This window comes from Corvus cornix, chromosome 20 (genome assembly GCF_000738735.6).
Source record: "Corvus cornix cornix isolate S_Up_H32 chromosome 20, ASM73873v5, whole genome shotgun sequence".
NCBI classification, from domain to species: Eukaryota; Metazoa; Chordata; class Aves; order Passeriformes; family Corvidae; genus Corvus; species Corvus cornix.
The window spans coordinates 13,857,449-13,873,552 of NC_046349.1; the positions used below are offsets into that span (position 1 = coordinate 13,857,449).

At 46.0% G+C, this 16,104-nt stretch overlaps 2 protein-coding genes across 2 annotated transcripts; one reads left to right on the plus strand and one right to left on the minus strand.

The window, feature by feature from the left end:
* Positions 1 to 6,837: 6,837 nt before the first annotated feature.
* On the minus strand, positions 6,838 to 8,852 carry MOCS3 (molybdenum cofactor synthesis 3). Its single transcript, XM_019284293.2, has one exon. The coding sequence runs from the start codon at positions 8,850 to 8,852 to the stop codon at positions 7,254 to 7,256; it is 1,599 nt and encodes a 532-aa protein (XP_019139838.2). The 3' UTR covers positions 6,838 to 7,253.
* Positions 8,853 to 8,881: 29 nt separating this feature from the next.
* On the plus strand, positions 8,882 to 15,729 carry DPM1 (dolichyl-phosphate mannosyltransferase subunit 1, catalytic). Its single transcript, XM_039563616.1, has 9 exons — positions 8,882 to 9,009; positions 9,233 to 9,332; positions 10,006 to 10,039; positions 10,463 to 10,539; positions 10,651 to 10,676; positions 10,982 to 11,077; positions 11,873 to 11,941; positions 12,230 to 12,344; positions 15,345 to 15,729. The coding sequence occupies exons 1-9, from the start codon at positions 8,903 to 8,905 to the stop codon at positions 15,447 to 15,449; spliced, it is 729 nt and encodes a 242-aa protein (XP_039419550.1). The 5' UTR covers positions 8,882 to 8,902; the 3' UTR covers positions 15,450 to 15,729.
* Positions 15,730 to 16,104: the final 375 nt, after the last annotated feature.

Genomic DNA, 16,104 nt, shown 5'->3' on the forward strand with positions numbered 1-16,104 from the left:
AATCCAGGTACAAGACTGTATAGGGAAACTTCCTTCATGCATGTTGTCCCAAGAATCACAATCAGAGTTCATTGGGACAGAACTTTGAAATATTTTAACAAAGAATCTGTCAGATTCAGAAGACAACACGAAGGATCCGTGAAAACTGAGAAAGAAAAATCCCTGATGAAGGCAGAATTTCCAGGTAAGGCAGTACATTAAATTACTTTCTCCAAAATCCTTCCCCTTCCACCCTCCTCCTCCTCCCTCAAAACCAACACAAACCCCTTGGTGGGTGCAACACAGAAATGAAGGCAGAGCCACATGGCTTCTCTGACAGTACATCAGAGAGGTGAGCTGAAATCATTTATATTATGCTAGCACTCACTACAGGTCAAGATCTTAAAAAATTCTCTGTAGAGGATATTCAGAGCTTGTCTCCATTTGACCCTTTACAATGTTCCCACTGTAATTCAGTACCCCAGATCTCCACAGTCGGAGGCTTCAGGAGTGTCACTGAATAGTCAGAGTCTTTAGCAATGCCTAATTAAACAAAAAAATCATGCAGGGCTGAATCATGGATTCCCACATCATCAGATGCGCGTCTGGGAAGGAAACCTGGTGTGCTCCATACATTCCTGACTCCTGTGGGAAGAGTTTCACTGGCAGTTCAGCCTGATGCAAAAGCAGCATTGTTTGCTGCAATATTTGCTGCAAAATTTCACATCCCTCTTTTGGGATTGCAACAGGCTGAAAACTGGACCAGATAATCCTAAACTTACATAGAGTGAATTGACTGTCCAACAAGAAATTAGACAATAAAAGAAGTGTCAAATGTGACTTGGAAGACCATGACATCAGTCCCTGCTCACATCAGTCAGTGCCACAAACCCCTGCCCTGAGCAGCTGACTCTGGCTGGGGTGTTGGAGGTTTCACCATTTCCAGAGTCAGTACTCACCATTTACTACCAGGAGTTGGTACAATACTACATGGCCCCTTTTTTCTGTGTTAATAGTTCTGTTGGCTACCTCATGCAAGATTTGACAGCGGATTTAGTATCTATTTATCCAAAAGAGGGTAGTAGTACCAAAATACAGGGAGGAAAAAATCCCAAGTGCAATGAGCTGGTGGGTCTGGACTATCCCACAGACACAGGGAGTGCAGCCTGCAGAGCCCCAAACGTTCTGAAGGCATGGAACTAGAGCTCATGACAGCAGGTGAATGTCACCCCTGTCAACAAAAATGCACCTCCAAAGTTCTATCGCCACAGCAGAAAATGCAAACCACTAGATTCACCCACTCACTCCTCTGCCATGCCCTCAGCAGGGCTCCTTGTCTGGTGGCTGTCACTCACTGTGCAAAACCATACACCACAAACAAAGATACATTTCTACACCACAAATAAAGTGAAGGAGAATTTTGTGTGCTGCCACACTGAAAATGTTCAGAGTTTGGCCTATAAATTATTAACAATAAAACTAGTCCTCCCTCCCTTTTTGCTCATTGTTTGTCATTTCCCAGGGTCTCACATCCCTGGAAATACTCCACAGAAATCCCTAACGAGATGAGGAATGTTATTAGCTAGGAGCCTGCCAGGAGCGTGGTGAGGAAACTTCAGGATCAGAATATCAGGGGATCTTCTGCCCCCTCCAGCAGGGCTTTTACTTTCTCTTTGCCTGCAGGAACTAAACCAGAAGCAAATGTCACTTGAACAGAAATAAAGTTCTGCCATAACTGGAACAACGGCAGGCCAATTAGGGTAATTAGAGCATATTTGCTACACTTTATAAATATTCATTCGTTATCCCTGTAGGCCTTGTGACAGGAGCTGGAGCCTTGTGCAGCCCCAGAGCCAGGCAGGGCACACAAACCTGTGTGACTCTGTCAGGCTGAGGTCTCAGCTCCTCCTTCGTCAGCTTCCCTCGTTAATGACAGCAGCTTTGTAGCCATCTTTAATTATGGTCATAATTTAACTCCTACATTCAGTGTAGCTCCAGAAAAACTGGGCTGTAAACTGCAACAATTAGCCTGCTCAGGGGACTGACCTGGAATATAAGAAATTCCCAGCCATCATCTGGAGATCGGGATTTTTAAAAAAACTTGGCAGCTCTCAGTCATGCAAGTGAAGTGGTCAGCAAGATAATAATGTTTATCTTTCTGTTAAAGATAGCAATATAATTTAAATGATGCCTACCTCAGGAACAAAGCAGGCACCAGCATAAATATCTATAGTTAATTCTATAGAGAAATTAAGTTTTGACACAGAATGGCTGAACGATAAATTGAAGTGCTGCTCCCATTCTCATTAGTGATGCACCTCATGTCACAAAGCAGCTGAGAGATATCATCCGTAGCTTTCACAGCGATGGCAGCTCCCAGGTCAGCCAAGGAAAAGATGACTCAGTTTCTTTCACTCATAAAGAAAAGCACATTTTGGGAAATTGATAAATATTATCCTCATGCAAACCAAACCCAACAGCGCAATTGCAGGTGACTTTAAATTTGGAGAGGAATATTTCTGGGGACAACATGAGTGGGCAAAGTTAAGGCTGCAAAGCATCACATGGCAGAGTGAGGGGAGGTTTCCAAAAGCCCTGAAATTGATATGAGAAAACTCTCCTTTAGGAGGGGCCTGGGGAAAGCTGCCGGTGCATTTTGTCCCTGCTGCCTCCTCGCCCTCCACTGACAGCAGGAGCTCCGGCCCACAGCTGAAGTGCTGCAAGCACCAGGAGAATTCAGGAGGGATTTCCCCATGGAAAGGGTGCCCAGACCTTGGCAGGGGCTGTCCAAGGAGGTTTGGAGTGCCCATCCCTGGAGGTGCCCAAGGAAGGGCTGGAGGTGGCACTCAGGGCTCAGGGCTGGGGACAAGGTGGGCATCGGGCACAGAGTGGACTCGATGCTTCATGGAGGTCTTTTCCAACCTCAGTGACTCTGGGATTCTGGGATTCTGGGATGCTGTGATGAGGTACAGTTACATTTTTGCACATTCCTGACAGGCAGAGCCAAAGGACAAGTGTTCCCTGTAAATGCAGCTCTGGTCATTTGCTGCACTTGTGTACGACCGTATTTCTCACTAGGAGAGGGACAGTGCCCCAGATGCCCACCTGGCCCCAGAGGTGGCTCCGTGCTGCTGGAAGAGTCAAGAATCACTGAGAAACACCGTAAATTGCGGGGTGTGAGTCAGTGTTTGGGAACGGAACGGGCTTTCATCCATGCGGAGCGGGAATGTGCCTGATCCAAGGATCTTGCATTGCCATCTACGGGCCGCTCCCGGCAGCTCCCGGCAATTCCCTGTCCTAAAGCATCCACCCGCACCAGCCGACTTTAAAAGGGTGGATAAAATATTCAGGGAAGTTCTTTTTTAGATCCAGAGGAAAATACTCAATCCATTGCACTGCAGCCGTGGCCTCTCATTTCCAGAGCAGGCTGCTGGATCTGCAAGGAAACGAGGATGAAGATACCACCACCATCACTTCTGCGAAGTGTGAAACTCCTACAAATATTTATACAGCATTTATTTGGTTGGAATATTGATAAGTGGTATTTTTCAAAAGGCTAATGCAACTTTATATGACTAAAGTTAAGATTTTCAAGGTCACATGGAGCAATGTAAACACCTCCATCACTTGCACAAGAGCAGCCTGGTAAGTAAAGTTATGGTTTTATTTCTAAAATAAATGACAGAATCTAGTTCAAAGAAAAAAAAAAAAGATAATAATCTAATTGAGGATGAAAAGGCAGCTATAGAGTGTTTTAAGGAGTTCCAATCACTGTCACACCTGCTACCTCCCACTACTCCAGTAGTAAAGTCAAACTGAGAGCAGAGTTTCAGAAGCATGTTTGAAATGACAACATGCAGGTCCTGGAAATTACTTCTATAAATTCTGCCTGAAATGCCTGTCCCAGCATCTGGAGTACACCTCCAGGTGTGCACATACATATGTGTACATATAAATACATATATAAAAGGACAAGTTTAAACATTGTAATGATTTTTAAGAATTTCAAACCCTTACACAGTGAAGTTAGAAGTGTGTTTCACAAAATAAGAACTTTTCAGCAGGGCCTGTAGCAATAGGACAAGGGGAACTGATTAAAACTTAAAAGGGTAGATTCAGACTAATGATAAGGAAGATTTTTATAAATGTAAGGGTGGGGAGGCCCTGGCACAGGGTGCCCAGAGAAGCTGTGGCTGCCCCATCCCTGGAAGTGTCCAAGGCCAGGTTGGATGGGCTTGGAGCACCCTGGGATGGTGGAAGGTGGGCTGGAATGAGATGAGCTTTAAGGTCCCTTCCCACCCAAGCCATCCTGTGATTCCATGACTCCTTCCACCGCTCCTGAGCAGGTGAATGCCCATTTGCCTAAGAGACTTCATTTCCCACTCAAATTGCTAAGGAGCCATTTTAAATTTGGAGATAACCTTTCTTCACCAGCAGGGATTTGGTCTCCTAGCAACAGCAGGAACACCTTGTGAACCAAACTACAGCTTCTTCTCACAGCGGGGCCACGGGAACATCCCACTGCCAGTGCCTTCCTCCAGTGACTGCCAGCAAAGGGTCAGGGCACCAAACGTGGCAGTGAGCACCCAGCTCGGGGTCCCAGGGAGCAGCTGGAGCCGTGCACAGTGTGTTGGTACAGCCTGTTCTCCTGCCCAGGTGCTGCTTTCCACACGCTGGCCGTGGCTCCAGCTGTAGCCTGACTCTGGCTCTCAGTGGGTACCATCACCTTAATCATCCCTAGTGCAGTCTAGGGATAGTTTCTTCTCTGGCTGAACACCAAGATGTTGAAGCTGCAGTGTGAGCAGGGCTGGTATGTTTAACCAAGTAACACAAACTACAAAAGGTTAATGCCACAAACCAATTTGTGTGTGCGTTTTCCTGTCGGTTACATTGCTCCAAATTTTGCTACCCTAATCCACATTAATATTCATCTCCATTTTGTTTTATGTCCCTGGTCTTTTTTCCAAAAAACCTGCACAATAATGGATTTGTACAAGGAACCTCAGCTCTTGCTAAGCTTGCAATGCATCTCAGAAGCTCGGGAATGCTGTGGTTTATTAACTTGCAGTGCCACCTAGCACCCGGCCCTCACATTATTCTTTCTGTAGTTTCACAAAGGACAGCTCAAAGCTTTTGCATTAAAAAAAAAAAAGGACAAACTTGTGCTTGCAGTATTTTAAGGACCTAATGCAAAGTTTTGTTTTGAACAGTTAAGTTTTTATTAGCAAAAACAACCCCATGACATCGAGGGCGAAGGACAAGGTGATCTCGTCCTGACCTTATCCCTCCTGACAACACAGCCCAGCACGATCAGAGCTCCTTGGCCAAAGCAGCTTCTCTTCATTCACAGTGTCAACACACCCCAACATTTCAACAGTGCTTTGGCAGCAACACAAAGTCATAAAGTTTTAGTGCTTCCCTTAGAATTTCAAAGTAGAGTTTCTCCCAGTGAACGGAGAAGCCGCATGTTTGGAGTTCAGGAACTAAAGCAAGTCAAAACACAAGATAAGCCTCCAATAATAAGAATGGTTTGGGCTTAGCTATGATTTCATGATCCTTGATTTTTCAGCCTATCTTCAAAGAGTCCAGCACTGCCAAGGACTGCATTTACAGGACAACACATATGCAAAACAACCCTGTAACCAGGGGAAAGATTTTACACCCAACTACTACACACTCAGATTTAGAATCAAGGAGTTTTTCCCTTCTCCCCAAATCCTTGGGATCACCTTGCTTGGAATGACTGAAAGGAATGCCTTTGTCAGCTCAGAGGGATGCGTGACACACCATCCACTTGTGGGTATTACAGAATTACTGCTACTGCTGCCTTTTACGTTTCAGTCTCCTCTTGACATCACAGTACAGACAGAAGAATTCAAACCCCGCTCAGGCATTTCAAACAAGGCCCCCTGGTTTCTTATCCCCAAGACACAAAACCCTCAGAATCCAGACATTGTGACTGAGCTGTGCCTCCACAACCCAACGACTCTTGGGCACACACCACAAACACTAAAGTTTACTTTAAGTCCTGGCCTTCCATGCTTCCATTGTCCTCTAAACTGCAAGATCTGACTCTGTTTTCAAAGTCACTACTGTTCCTTCATGAGACTGCCATTGCTAGAACCATGGCATGGTATAATACAGCTGGGAGTGTGGCTGTTCTCAAATTTATTTTACCAAAATACACCTTTTCAACTACTAATTATAATGGCACTCTTCTTTTTTTTTCCTTGGTACAATGTGAAGATTAGTCATGACAGGTGTTTTTTTCCTCCTCAGCAAGTAAAGAAATCCATACCTTAATTAATATAAGGAGATAATTACTATGCTGAGGTGATGAGGCCTCAGGCAGCTCTGTTGAGAAGCTATTTATTTCTCTTTCTTTTCATTCAGTTAAGTACAGACACTCCCCAGATGTGCAGAGCTCTTCATGCCAGCGAATACAACTGGGGAGGTGCAACTGCCACAGCAACAGGGAGAAAACTCAGGAAATAGGTCTTTGTCCTTGCAGAAGGGAAGATAAATATCTAGTTTTTCCTCTCTCACCTCCTCATTATCTCTCAGTCTCTGAAATCTTCTAAGCACTGATAAAAGCATTCTGTTTTACAAACTTTCTGGGGTCAAACTTATGTCTTATTAACAGTTAGCCTCAGTTTCTCTATTCAAGCTGGAGAATCCACTGCTTTGCCATCCAACAAATGAGGATGGACGGCTCTGGAAGTTCTTAACACCCTGGTGCTGTTCTAGTCCATAAATACACAAGGCTTCTACAGAGAACTGAAAGATGTTGACCACCATGGTCTCATTAGTGCTGTCCTGGCACTTCCCTGTGACAGATCAATAGTGCTACAGACCAGCTAGAGATTACCAGTAATTATTTTTTATTCATTTCATGCACTGTTTCAATTTGTTAAGCAGTTTAGAGATTGACCAAAAACAGGACTGCTGTGACTTGTCGTTTTCCAGGTTAAAATTGCTAATTAGGAGCTATTCAAATTATGACGTCCACAAGTCAGTAGTTAGGCCAAGTTTTTACTATTAAATCATAACCAAGGCATGCATTTCTTCCCATTTTCATGGATAGATTTACATTTTTATAAAAATAATCAGACAGCTACAAAAATACGCATTTTTGGGGGGGGGGGAAGGTAACATAAAAAAGCAGCATTGTATTTCTATCTGGTTTTTCCATGTGATTTAGCCATTACACAGAGAAGATGAAACCTTATAGAACTTACTAGGAAAATGTGTGGGTTTTTTCACCATTTAAAATTCTAGTACTGAGGAAATGTTGAGTCAATTTTAGTGGCCCAAGCCATGAGCCCCCCTTTAATATCCTTAGCTAACACAGAACCAAATTCTTTGGCAGGTAACTCCTGCAGAATTTTTACAGCCTTCTGGGAATCATTTCCTAACTTGCAAACAACATATACAGGGAGAGAGGTTTGGTCATCAGTCCTCTGCTTTTCTTCGCAAATTCTTTTTTGTAAATACTGCATAGATTCTTCATTTTTCTCTTCCAGTTTACTCAGAGGGATGTGGACAGCGTGTTCCAGGCGGCAGATATCCACCTCCACCTGCGGGCGGACATCCAGCAGCACGTGAGGGACCTGCTCATCCAGCAGCTCCTTGTACTGGTGCACAGAGATCCTGTCCTGGCTGGGCAGCAGCTGTAAAGTCCTGCACTTGTCCGTGGCAGAGGAACCGCAGAACGCCTCATAATCCTGCAGGCAGGTGATGCTGGGATTGTCCCCGCACACGGCACAGTCCGCTTTCTTCGGCCGCAGCTTGATGTTGCGGAATCTCCCTTCGAGGGCATCGAACATCAGCATGGACTGGTTGAAGGAGGAGCCCATTCCCGAGGCGATCTTCAGCACCTCCAGGGCCTGGATGCAGCCGATGATGCCGGTGACGACGCCCAGCACGCCGCCATCGGCACAGTTGGTGACGGTGTCCGGCGGGGGCGGCCGGGGGAACAGGCAGCGGTAGCAGGGTCCCCCGCGGTAGTTGTACACGACGAGCTGCCCCTCGAGCCGCAGGGCGCTGCCGGACACCAGCGGCCTCCCGGCCAGCACGCAGGCGTCGCTCACCAGGTAGCGGGTGGGGACGTTGTCGGAGCAGTCGGCCACGATGTCGTACTGGCGCACGAGGCGCAGCGCGGAGCGCGGCCGCAGCGCCCCGCGGTAGGGCACGTACTGCACGGCCGAGTTCAGCCGCCGCAGCGCCGCGGCCGCCGAGCGCGCCTTGGGCCGCCCGCGCCGCGCCTCGCCGTGCAGCACCTGCCGCTGCAGGTTGCTCGTCTCCACCACGTCGTGATCCACCAGCCCCAGGCGGCCCACGCCGGCCGCCGCCAGGTACTGCGCCAGGGGACAGCCGAGCCCGCCGCAGCCCACCACGAGCACGGAGCTCCGCGCCAGGCGCAGCTGCCCGCGCACGCCCAGCTCGGGCAGCACCAGCTGCCGGCTGTACCGCAGGATCTCGGCCGCGCTCAGCGCCGACCGCGCCGGCAGCGGCGGCAGCTCCGCGGGGAAGCCGAGGGCTCCCTCCGTCTCCTCCTCCTCCTCATCATCATCCTCATCCTCCTCGTCAGCATCCCCCGAGTCCCCCCGCGCCAGCTCGGCCGCCAGCCGCTCCCGCATCCCGCGGGCTCCATCCTCATCCTCGGCATCCCCCGCGTCCCCCCGCGCCAGCTCGGCCGCCGAGGGCTGCCGCAGCCCGCAGGCTCCCTCCTCCTGCTGCTCCCGCTCCCTGTCCTCCTGCTGCTCGGCGGTGTCCCCCCGCGCCAGCTCGGCCGCCAGCCGCTCCCGCAGCCCGCGCAGCTCCCGCTCCCGCCGGCGGATCTCGGCCCGCAGCCGCGCCGCCGCTCCCGCCATGGCCGCGCCGCTCCCGCCGGCCCCGCCGCTTCCGCCGCGTCACTGCCGCCATGGCGGCGCGGGGCCCCGCGCGGGTGTCGGTGCTGCTGCCCACCTACAACGAGCGCGACAATCTGCCCCTCGTCGTGTGGCTGCTGGCGCGCACCTTCAGCGACAGGTACCGGCGGCGCACCGCCAGCGGCCGCGGGACAGCCCGGGGCGCGGATGGCCGGGGCTCGGAGCGGCATAAACGCTCCCGGTGTGGCGTTTGGACGGGGTTGAGGAGCGACAGCCGTGTCTGTAGGGCTGGGAAATAGACGGCCATAAAGTGGCACGGTGGCGGCACAAATGGGAAATAATGTCATGGGAATTATTTCATTGGGAAATAATTATTGTTTCAGTGGAATCGATTTTGAAATTATCATCATAGATGATGGAAGCCCGGATGGGACACAGGAAGTTGCTCAGCAACTGGAAAAAATATATGGATCAGATAAAATAGTGAGTTGTGTATTCGGAATTTTTTTACTTTTTTTTTTGTAGTTGTTGTATTGGAAAGTACTATAAGTCCTTGAGAACTGAGATGGATTCCCTGGATTCTGCACTTTTTTACATCCTTGTTGTACCCCACTTTAGACAAGTGTAAGACCATGATAGTTCATAATGCTGCATTCTGAACAAATACGCAAAATCGTGAATTGATATTTGCAAAATGTTGTAAGTACTTAGTGCATTGCTGTGTGCTCCTCAGCAATGACTGGTGGGTGTTGCTGTACTTGGTGCAGGCCTGGGGAAAAGATGGGGTTTGGATAAGATTTCATTTCATTTTAATTGACTGCAGCAGTAAGGAAATTGGAAAGATGAAAGCTGGGCTGGGCTCGTGCTTTGTTTTTAATCATTGCATTCCTCAAGACCAGGAGTTTTTTATTTATTATTTTTATCTATGTAATATCTTACTGCATAACCCTCAGTTATATACAAGAAGCTGTCATTTACTTAGTGGCAGTCAGATACTTCTCCAATCTGTTATTGCATAAATGCTAAGCCTCTTAAAGTATTTCTGGATTAAGTTGAATTTATGAAGATTGTTTTAAGAAAAAAAATATATGGGGAGTTTTAGTCTTTTTTAAAACCATATGTCAAGTAATTTATGTGTTTTTTATATCTCCTGTAGCTTCTGAGACCCAGAGCAAGGAAGCTGGGCCTGGGTAAGTCCTTATTAACTCTGATTAATACAAAAAAAAAAATCTGCTGCATACTTTGATCGATCCAGTGTATAAAGGTCCAGAAAAAAATCACTGTAAAGCCCAAAAGCTGAAACATGTTTTCATCAAGTTGCTTGTAAACAAACAAGCTTAAAAAATGCACATATGAAAATCCCAGTGTGTTTATAAAATGTTCCCCTGAACCTCAAACCTGATCCTCCCTCCTGCCCTGCATCCACTGGAGCACAGAATGAGAGTTTGAACTACTGGTGATGATTTGGAACCTGAGTCCTGTTTCCTGTGCCTCCTAAGTGCATGTGGTGCTTTTGTAAATGACATTTCAAGTAGTGACCCACTCCTCAAGCGAAGTTTGTCTGTGCATTTCCACGTTAAAAGAGTGAGGGAAGTTATTTCTGTTTCCATCAGGCACTGCTTATATCCATGGAATGAAGTATGCCACTGGGAATTTCATCGTTATTATGGATGCTGACCTCTCCCACCATGTAAGGCTGGATTTTATGTACTGTGGGTACTGTCTGTTATAATTCACTTTTCAGTGGTTGCTGTTATTTTACTCCTGCCCTTTTTTCTGATCTGTTTTTCTTCCATTTCAGCCAAAATTTATTCCAGAGTTTATCAGGTAGGTGCCAATTCTAGTATGAAAGTTGTGCTTTATAAATTATTTATGAGGCAGTCTATGAAATTCTATGTCATACCGGATAAAAGGTAATTATAAGATTTCCCTGAAGTAGCTCTTTATAAGAGAACAATTAACAGGTGTTTAAATAATGTTCATAGCCACCCTAACTATTGCTTTCCTCTCTTCTTATTTGTTCAAAAGTCTGTAAAATACAGATTTTGTACTGGAAGATTGATTGTTCTTACTTTGAAATTTGTACTTTGAAACATTCCTCCAGTTTTTCTGATAAAACCAATTGTTTATAGAAAGCAGAAAGAAGGCAATTTTGATATTGTATCTGGAACAAGATATAAAGGAGATGGAGGAGTGTATGGCTGGGATTTGAAAAGAAAGTTAATCAGGTTAGTACTTTTCAGCTCTTTACCCAGAAATTTGTTATTTATAAATAATAATTCCAAGTACTCCATCCCTGTAAGCTGAACTGAGTCTTTAGTCCCCAGAACTGCTGTGCCTGCTGGGCACTGCAGAATCACATGAAACACCAGAAGCACCCACTACTGGCAAATTCTTTGGTTAAAATCCACCAAGAAGGACTGGAATGATATGGGTGGACTTGGAAAATGGATGGGAACAGTAGCCTCAGGTTGGGACAGAGATCCAGTTCCATCATCCAGGGAAGGGGCTGCGACTCTGAGGCGTGTCAGGTGTGAAGGACACGCTCAGCCTGCACAGCTGGAGTGCTCCTTTCTGTCCCCAGCGAATGCCCTGCCAAACCCCTCTGGTGACACTGCCATGAGTCACAAGCTAAGAGTGATGTGGCACAATCAGTGTCAATCAGTGATTACTTAGGCCTTGCTCCAGTGGCAGTGAGCACCAGGGAGGGGTTTCACCCAACCCAAGGCTCTGTCCAGCTGCTCTGAACACCTGAGGCTGCCCTGGCAGGGCTTACAGGGACCCCCAGGGAATCACGGAGTTTCTGGGGAGTCCCCTCTCCAGCACCTGATTTCAGAGAACAGGCAGAAGCTAATGGTGATTTATTTATTCTGCAAAGAATCTGGAGCACAAGCTGTGTTGCAGTCTGATCTGGAGGTGGTATCACAGGGAGTGGATTTGGATTTTTCCTGGTTTTTAATGGCTGGAATAAGTGCCCATCTTTTTGCACTACACAACTCTAACATTGATGTTTTCTTTCACAGTCGTGGAGCCAATTTTCTGACTCAGGTCTTGCTGAGACCAGGGGCATCAGATCTAACAGGGAGCTTCAGGTATGGGTCTGGTTTGTAATTCCTAAAGTTTACTGGAAATTAAGAAACTGCTAGACAAGGAACTGGAGTAAGAGCAGACCTTCTTTACTGTGGACTAGGAAATCATTTGGAAAGGGTGGAAGAAGTAGTGGATTAGATTGCAAGAACTGCTGTTCCCATGACCTCGTTAGAGAGTTTTATAAATCGTAATGAGCTGAGTGATTGCACTTCAGATTCCTACACGCTGTCTGGATTTCTAAATTCCAGAAATTGTGCTTCAGGTTTCATTTTCTTTGGAATTGTGTACAGGTTGTACAGAAAAGAAGTCTTACAGAAACTAATGGAGAAGTGTGTTTCTAAAGGATACGTCTTCCAGATGGAGATGATTGTCCGGGCTAGACAGCTGGGATACACCATTGGAGAGGTATGGGGCAAGCTGGGATAAGTACATTGTGCTTTCCTTTAAAGGAGACACAGATTGCTGACTTCTGGCTACTTCCAAGAAGCAGCCAAGATTTTCAAATTACTATAAAGAAATTACATGTGTGGAGTTCTCTTTTTCCAGCTTTGTCAGGTGAATGCCAGACCTGAAGTTGCAGTTATTTATTCCCCTGGCTGATGTGCTTCTCAGATCCTTCCCTCTTCCTGTTGCCATTTCTTTAGCAGCACACAATTTTGCAAGGTTCTTCAAAGGAGGGAAAGAAGTCAAAATACACCACAGAGCTGCTCTGAGCCTTTTCTTCCCTGCTTCCTATTGTATCGACATCTCTACTCAAGTCTTTACAAATCATTTAATTTTCTCCAGCAGCCTGATTCTATTTCAGATTTGTTCTCTGTCAATTATTGCCATGTTATTTTCCAGCTTTTCAGCCATCACAACTTCCTGCTTCTAAACTCTTTGAATGTGCTGTCTACAGTCAATGAAAAAACTCCAAGCAATTGTTAGATTCTCTATCTCCAGCAGTCTGCTGCCTTTTTTATTTCACTGAATTGCTCTTGCTGGTCTCCTTAAAGATAATTCACTGGGAATCTCTCTGCAGGAGAATCTCAGAGCCAGTTCTTCATCCTCGTTTCCAGGACTATGAATTGTCAGAGAATTCTGGTGCTTGTACTTCTCTCTCTCCAAACTTCATGTGTGGCATTTTTTCACTGACACAGAGTAGAGCATTTCCTCACAACAAAGCAGCTCTTTTCTTCCACCTTTTTCGCTTGTGGAACAGCATCCCTGTGCTGTCTGTAGCTGGAGTTTGAGCCCAAGCTCTTTGGCCTCCACAGCCAGCTGCATTCACATTTTGCTTCCTAATATTGCTGAATTAACTCCTCACCTGCATCAAGATACTGAAACCTGGGCTGAGATGAGGTTTTATTGAATATACATTTTAAAAGAGTAAAACACACTTCTCTGGCTTCAAAAAACCTGAGAATCTTGTGTTGCTTGTACCTCTGCTGGCTGCTGCCTGTTATTTGACCCTGCCAGTCACCTCTGACAGCCTGTAGTGGTTGTATGACATCAAATATAAAGTATTTGTCTTGCAGTTCTCAGCCTGCTAGACAGGCTGCAGGGCTGCAGTGTCCCAGTCCCTGCTGGGCACGGGCTGGTTTGTGGTGGGCACTTACACCACCCTCCACAGGCCACCCAGTACATTCCCTGGGGAGCATCTTCTTCCCTCCTTTGCTCCCTCCCTAACATGTGGGAAGGGATTTCTCTCTGACATATGAAAAACTGCTTCATTCTTCTCCTTTGGCCTTGTCTTCCAGATTCCTCTGTGACACCTGTAACGAGCTTACACTGTTCAGATCCTGACGCATTCATATGAACAAGATTATTGTATTTTTACCAGTTTTTCTTGTCACTTCCCAGAGGAGGACAGTTTTCAATGACATTTCAAATACATTTATACACTATTTCCTGATCAATACTTAGGATCTTTATATATTTTGTAATTATCCAGATAGTAATACTGGGATTCCAAAAGAGGTGACACTTGCACATCTAACTCCTGGTTTGCTGCAGCTCCACAGGCAGAATGGGAGTTTTGATGCAGCTGTAAAATGTGGCTGTGAGGGAAAAATATTTCTTCAGCTAAGTTGAGATTGAGCTCTGCCACTTTAAAAGGAACAATTGGCTGATGAGAACTGACACAGGCTGTACCTGCAGAGTTGCATGCACATCTCTCCTGTTTTCGCTGTACTTCACCACGTGTGCGGTGTCCTCCAGCACATGGAATAGAGCCTTGGAAAATGGTGCCTCTGAGAGCAATGATAGAAGGAAGCAAGGAAGGCAGAAGTCCAGAAACAACAGAGTGCTTAATTGCTGTGCTCAAGAGTAACACTGGAGCCCTCTCATTAGATGAGATATTAACCATTTATTATCTTGGTCAGGAAATGCCACTTGTGCCATCCTGCCCTGCCTCCATATTCAGTGATTTCTGCCCATGCCCTGTAGACCAGCTGTGTGGAGTTGCCAGGATTGTCACTGGGATCATCAAGGTGGCTCTGCTAAGACAGCAGAGTCATTGCTGAGTCTCTCTGCCTGCCTTTCTGGGCATCTTCTTCCCATCCTCTTGTCCTGGGTTCTCTTCTGTCCTGGCCTGACCTCCTGGAAATGTGAGAGAACCTCTGGCACACATGCAGGGGGCTGGGGTTGTGTGTTCCTCTTGCCAGCTGATTTCTGGTTGACACTGCCAGCAAAACACCAAGCCAATTTTTTAATGCCTTTTGCAATTTCAGTTCTTTATTTTAGTCCTGAAGTAATTCAATTTTGCAGACAAACATATATGGAAATGCTTGAATATTCTAACACCAGGTTGGCAGAATGTCCTGTCATGTGTCCCTTGTGTGTGGTCAGAGGACTGAAAGCAGAATGTTCCCAGCATCTCATGAGTAGTGAGTTCATCTGGACAGTGTCACGTCATAAAGGAGACCAAAATTAATGTGTTAAATGCCCTTAAATCCTGCAAATAATCTATGAAATGGCCCAAGACTGATAAAAAGAGCTCTCGTTTCTACAACACTCACTGTCATGTTCCAAAGCCATCTCCCAGGCAGCGGTGAGGTTGAGCTGTTTTGTGGTGGGGACAGATTTGTGCTTCCTGAGGCACTGACTCAAAGGCTCTCAATTTGGCTGACAAGGAGATGCTGGAGGCTTTGTGAGCTGCTAAGTTTGCTCTGCCTGGATGTATCATCCAGCCACTGAGTAATGTCTTTGGATCAGCTTTAAAGGTGATAAACCAAGTAATTCCATGCTCCCCAGCTATGGGGCATCATTAAAGCCCTGGTAAGAACTGACACAAAGGAAGCCAGCCTGGTGCTTGCCTCCTCCCCATGCCTGAACAAGCTCTAGCTCAAAGGCCATTCTTTAGTTCACAGAATTTCTGATGATTGAGGTTTTGAACCTTAAAAACAGTTTTGCTTGTTTCAACAGGTTCCCATTTCATTTGTGGACCGTGTCTATGGAGAATCCAAACTGGGAGGCAATGAAATTGTCTCCTTCTTAAAGGGGCTCTTGACCTTGTTTGCTACAACCTGAAAGTTCATCCTGAAGTAACTTTTTCAGATCAACATTTTCTGACATCTGTGTAGATTTAAACATATAATAGCAAAAGCTTGATAATTTGTGTGGTGACCAGGAGACCTGCTATGACCTAACAATTAGACAACCATCAACAATAAATCAAACATTCTGCAGCCCAGAATGCTCCTTCCTGCAGAAATGAACTATATGTTAAACTAAAAATTAATAAAGGCTAATGCTTTTCTATTTTTGTAAAAATAATTAAGTCTTAATAAAGAAGACAAAGCTAAATGATCTTTTGCATTTGGAAATGAATCATTATTCAGCAGAAGCTAAAGATGATTTTGAAATAAAGACAAGCAAGGACAAAAAAAAACCCTGGAATGTGTCCTGTCTTTGTCCTGTGGTTTGTAGATATTAATTGAAATAGATACTAATTAGTGTCCTTCCTTTCCTCAGCACGTGCACACGTGTGTCATGAAGCAGCTACAAAGAACAGCTCATGGCTGGGGTGGTTTAAGAGGAAATACAGAGCTCAGTGGTTTGTGCCTAGACTGGAAAGAAGGAATATTCTTTGGATAGGAAAGAGAACCATATGTGTGGAATAATTTTGTATTCTGTGTGTTTGTCCAGAAGCACATGAGCCCCTTTCCCTACCTTCCTTAGAAAC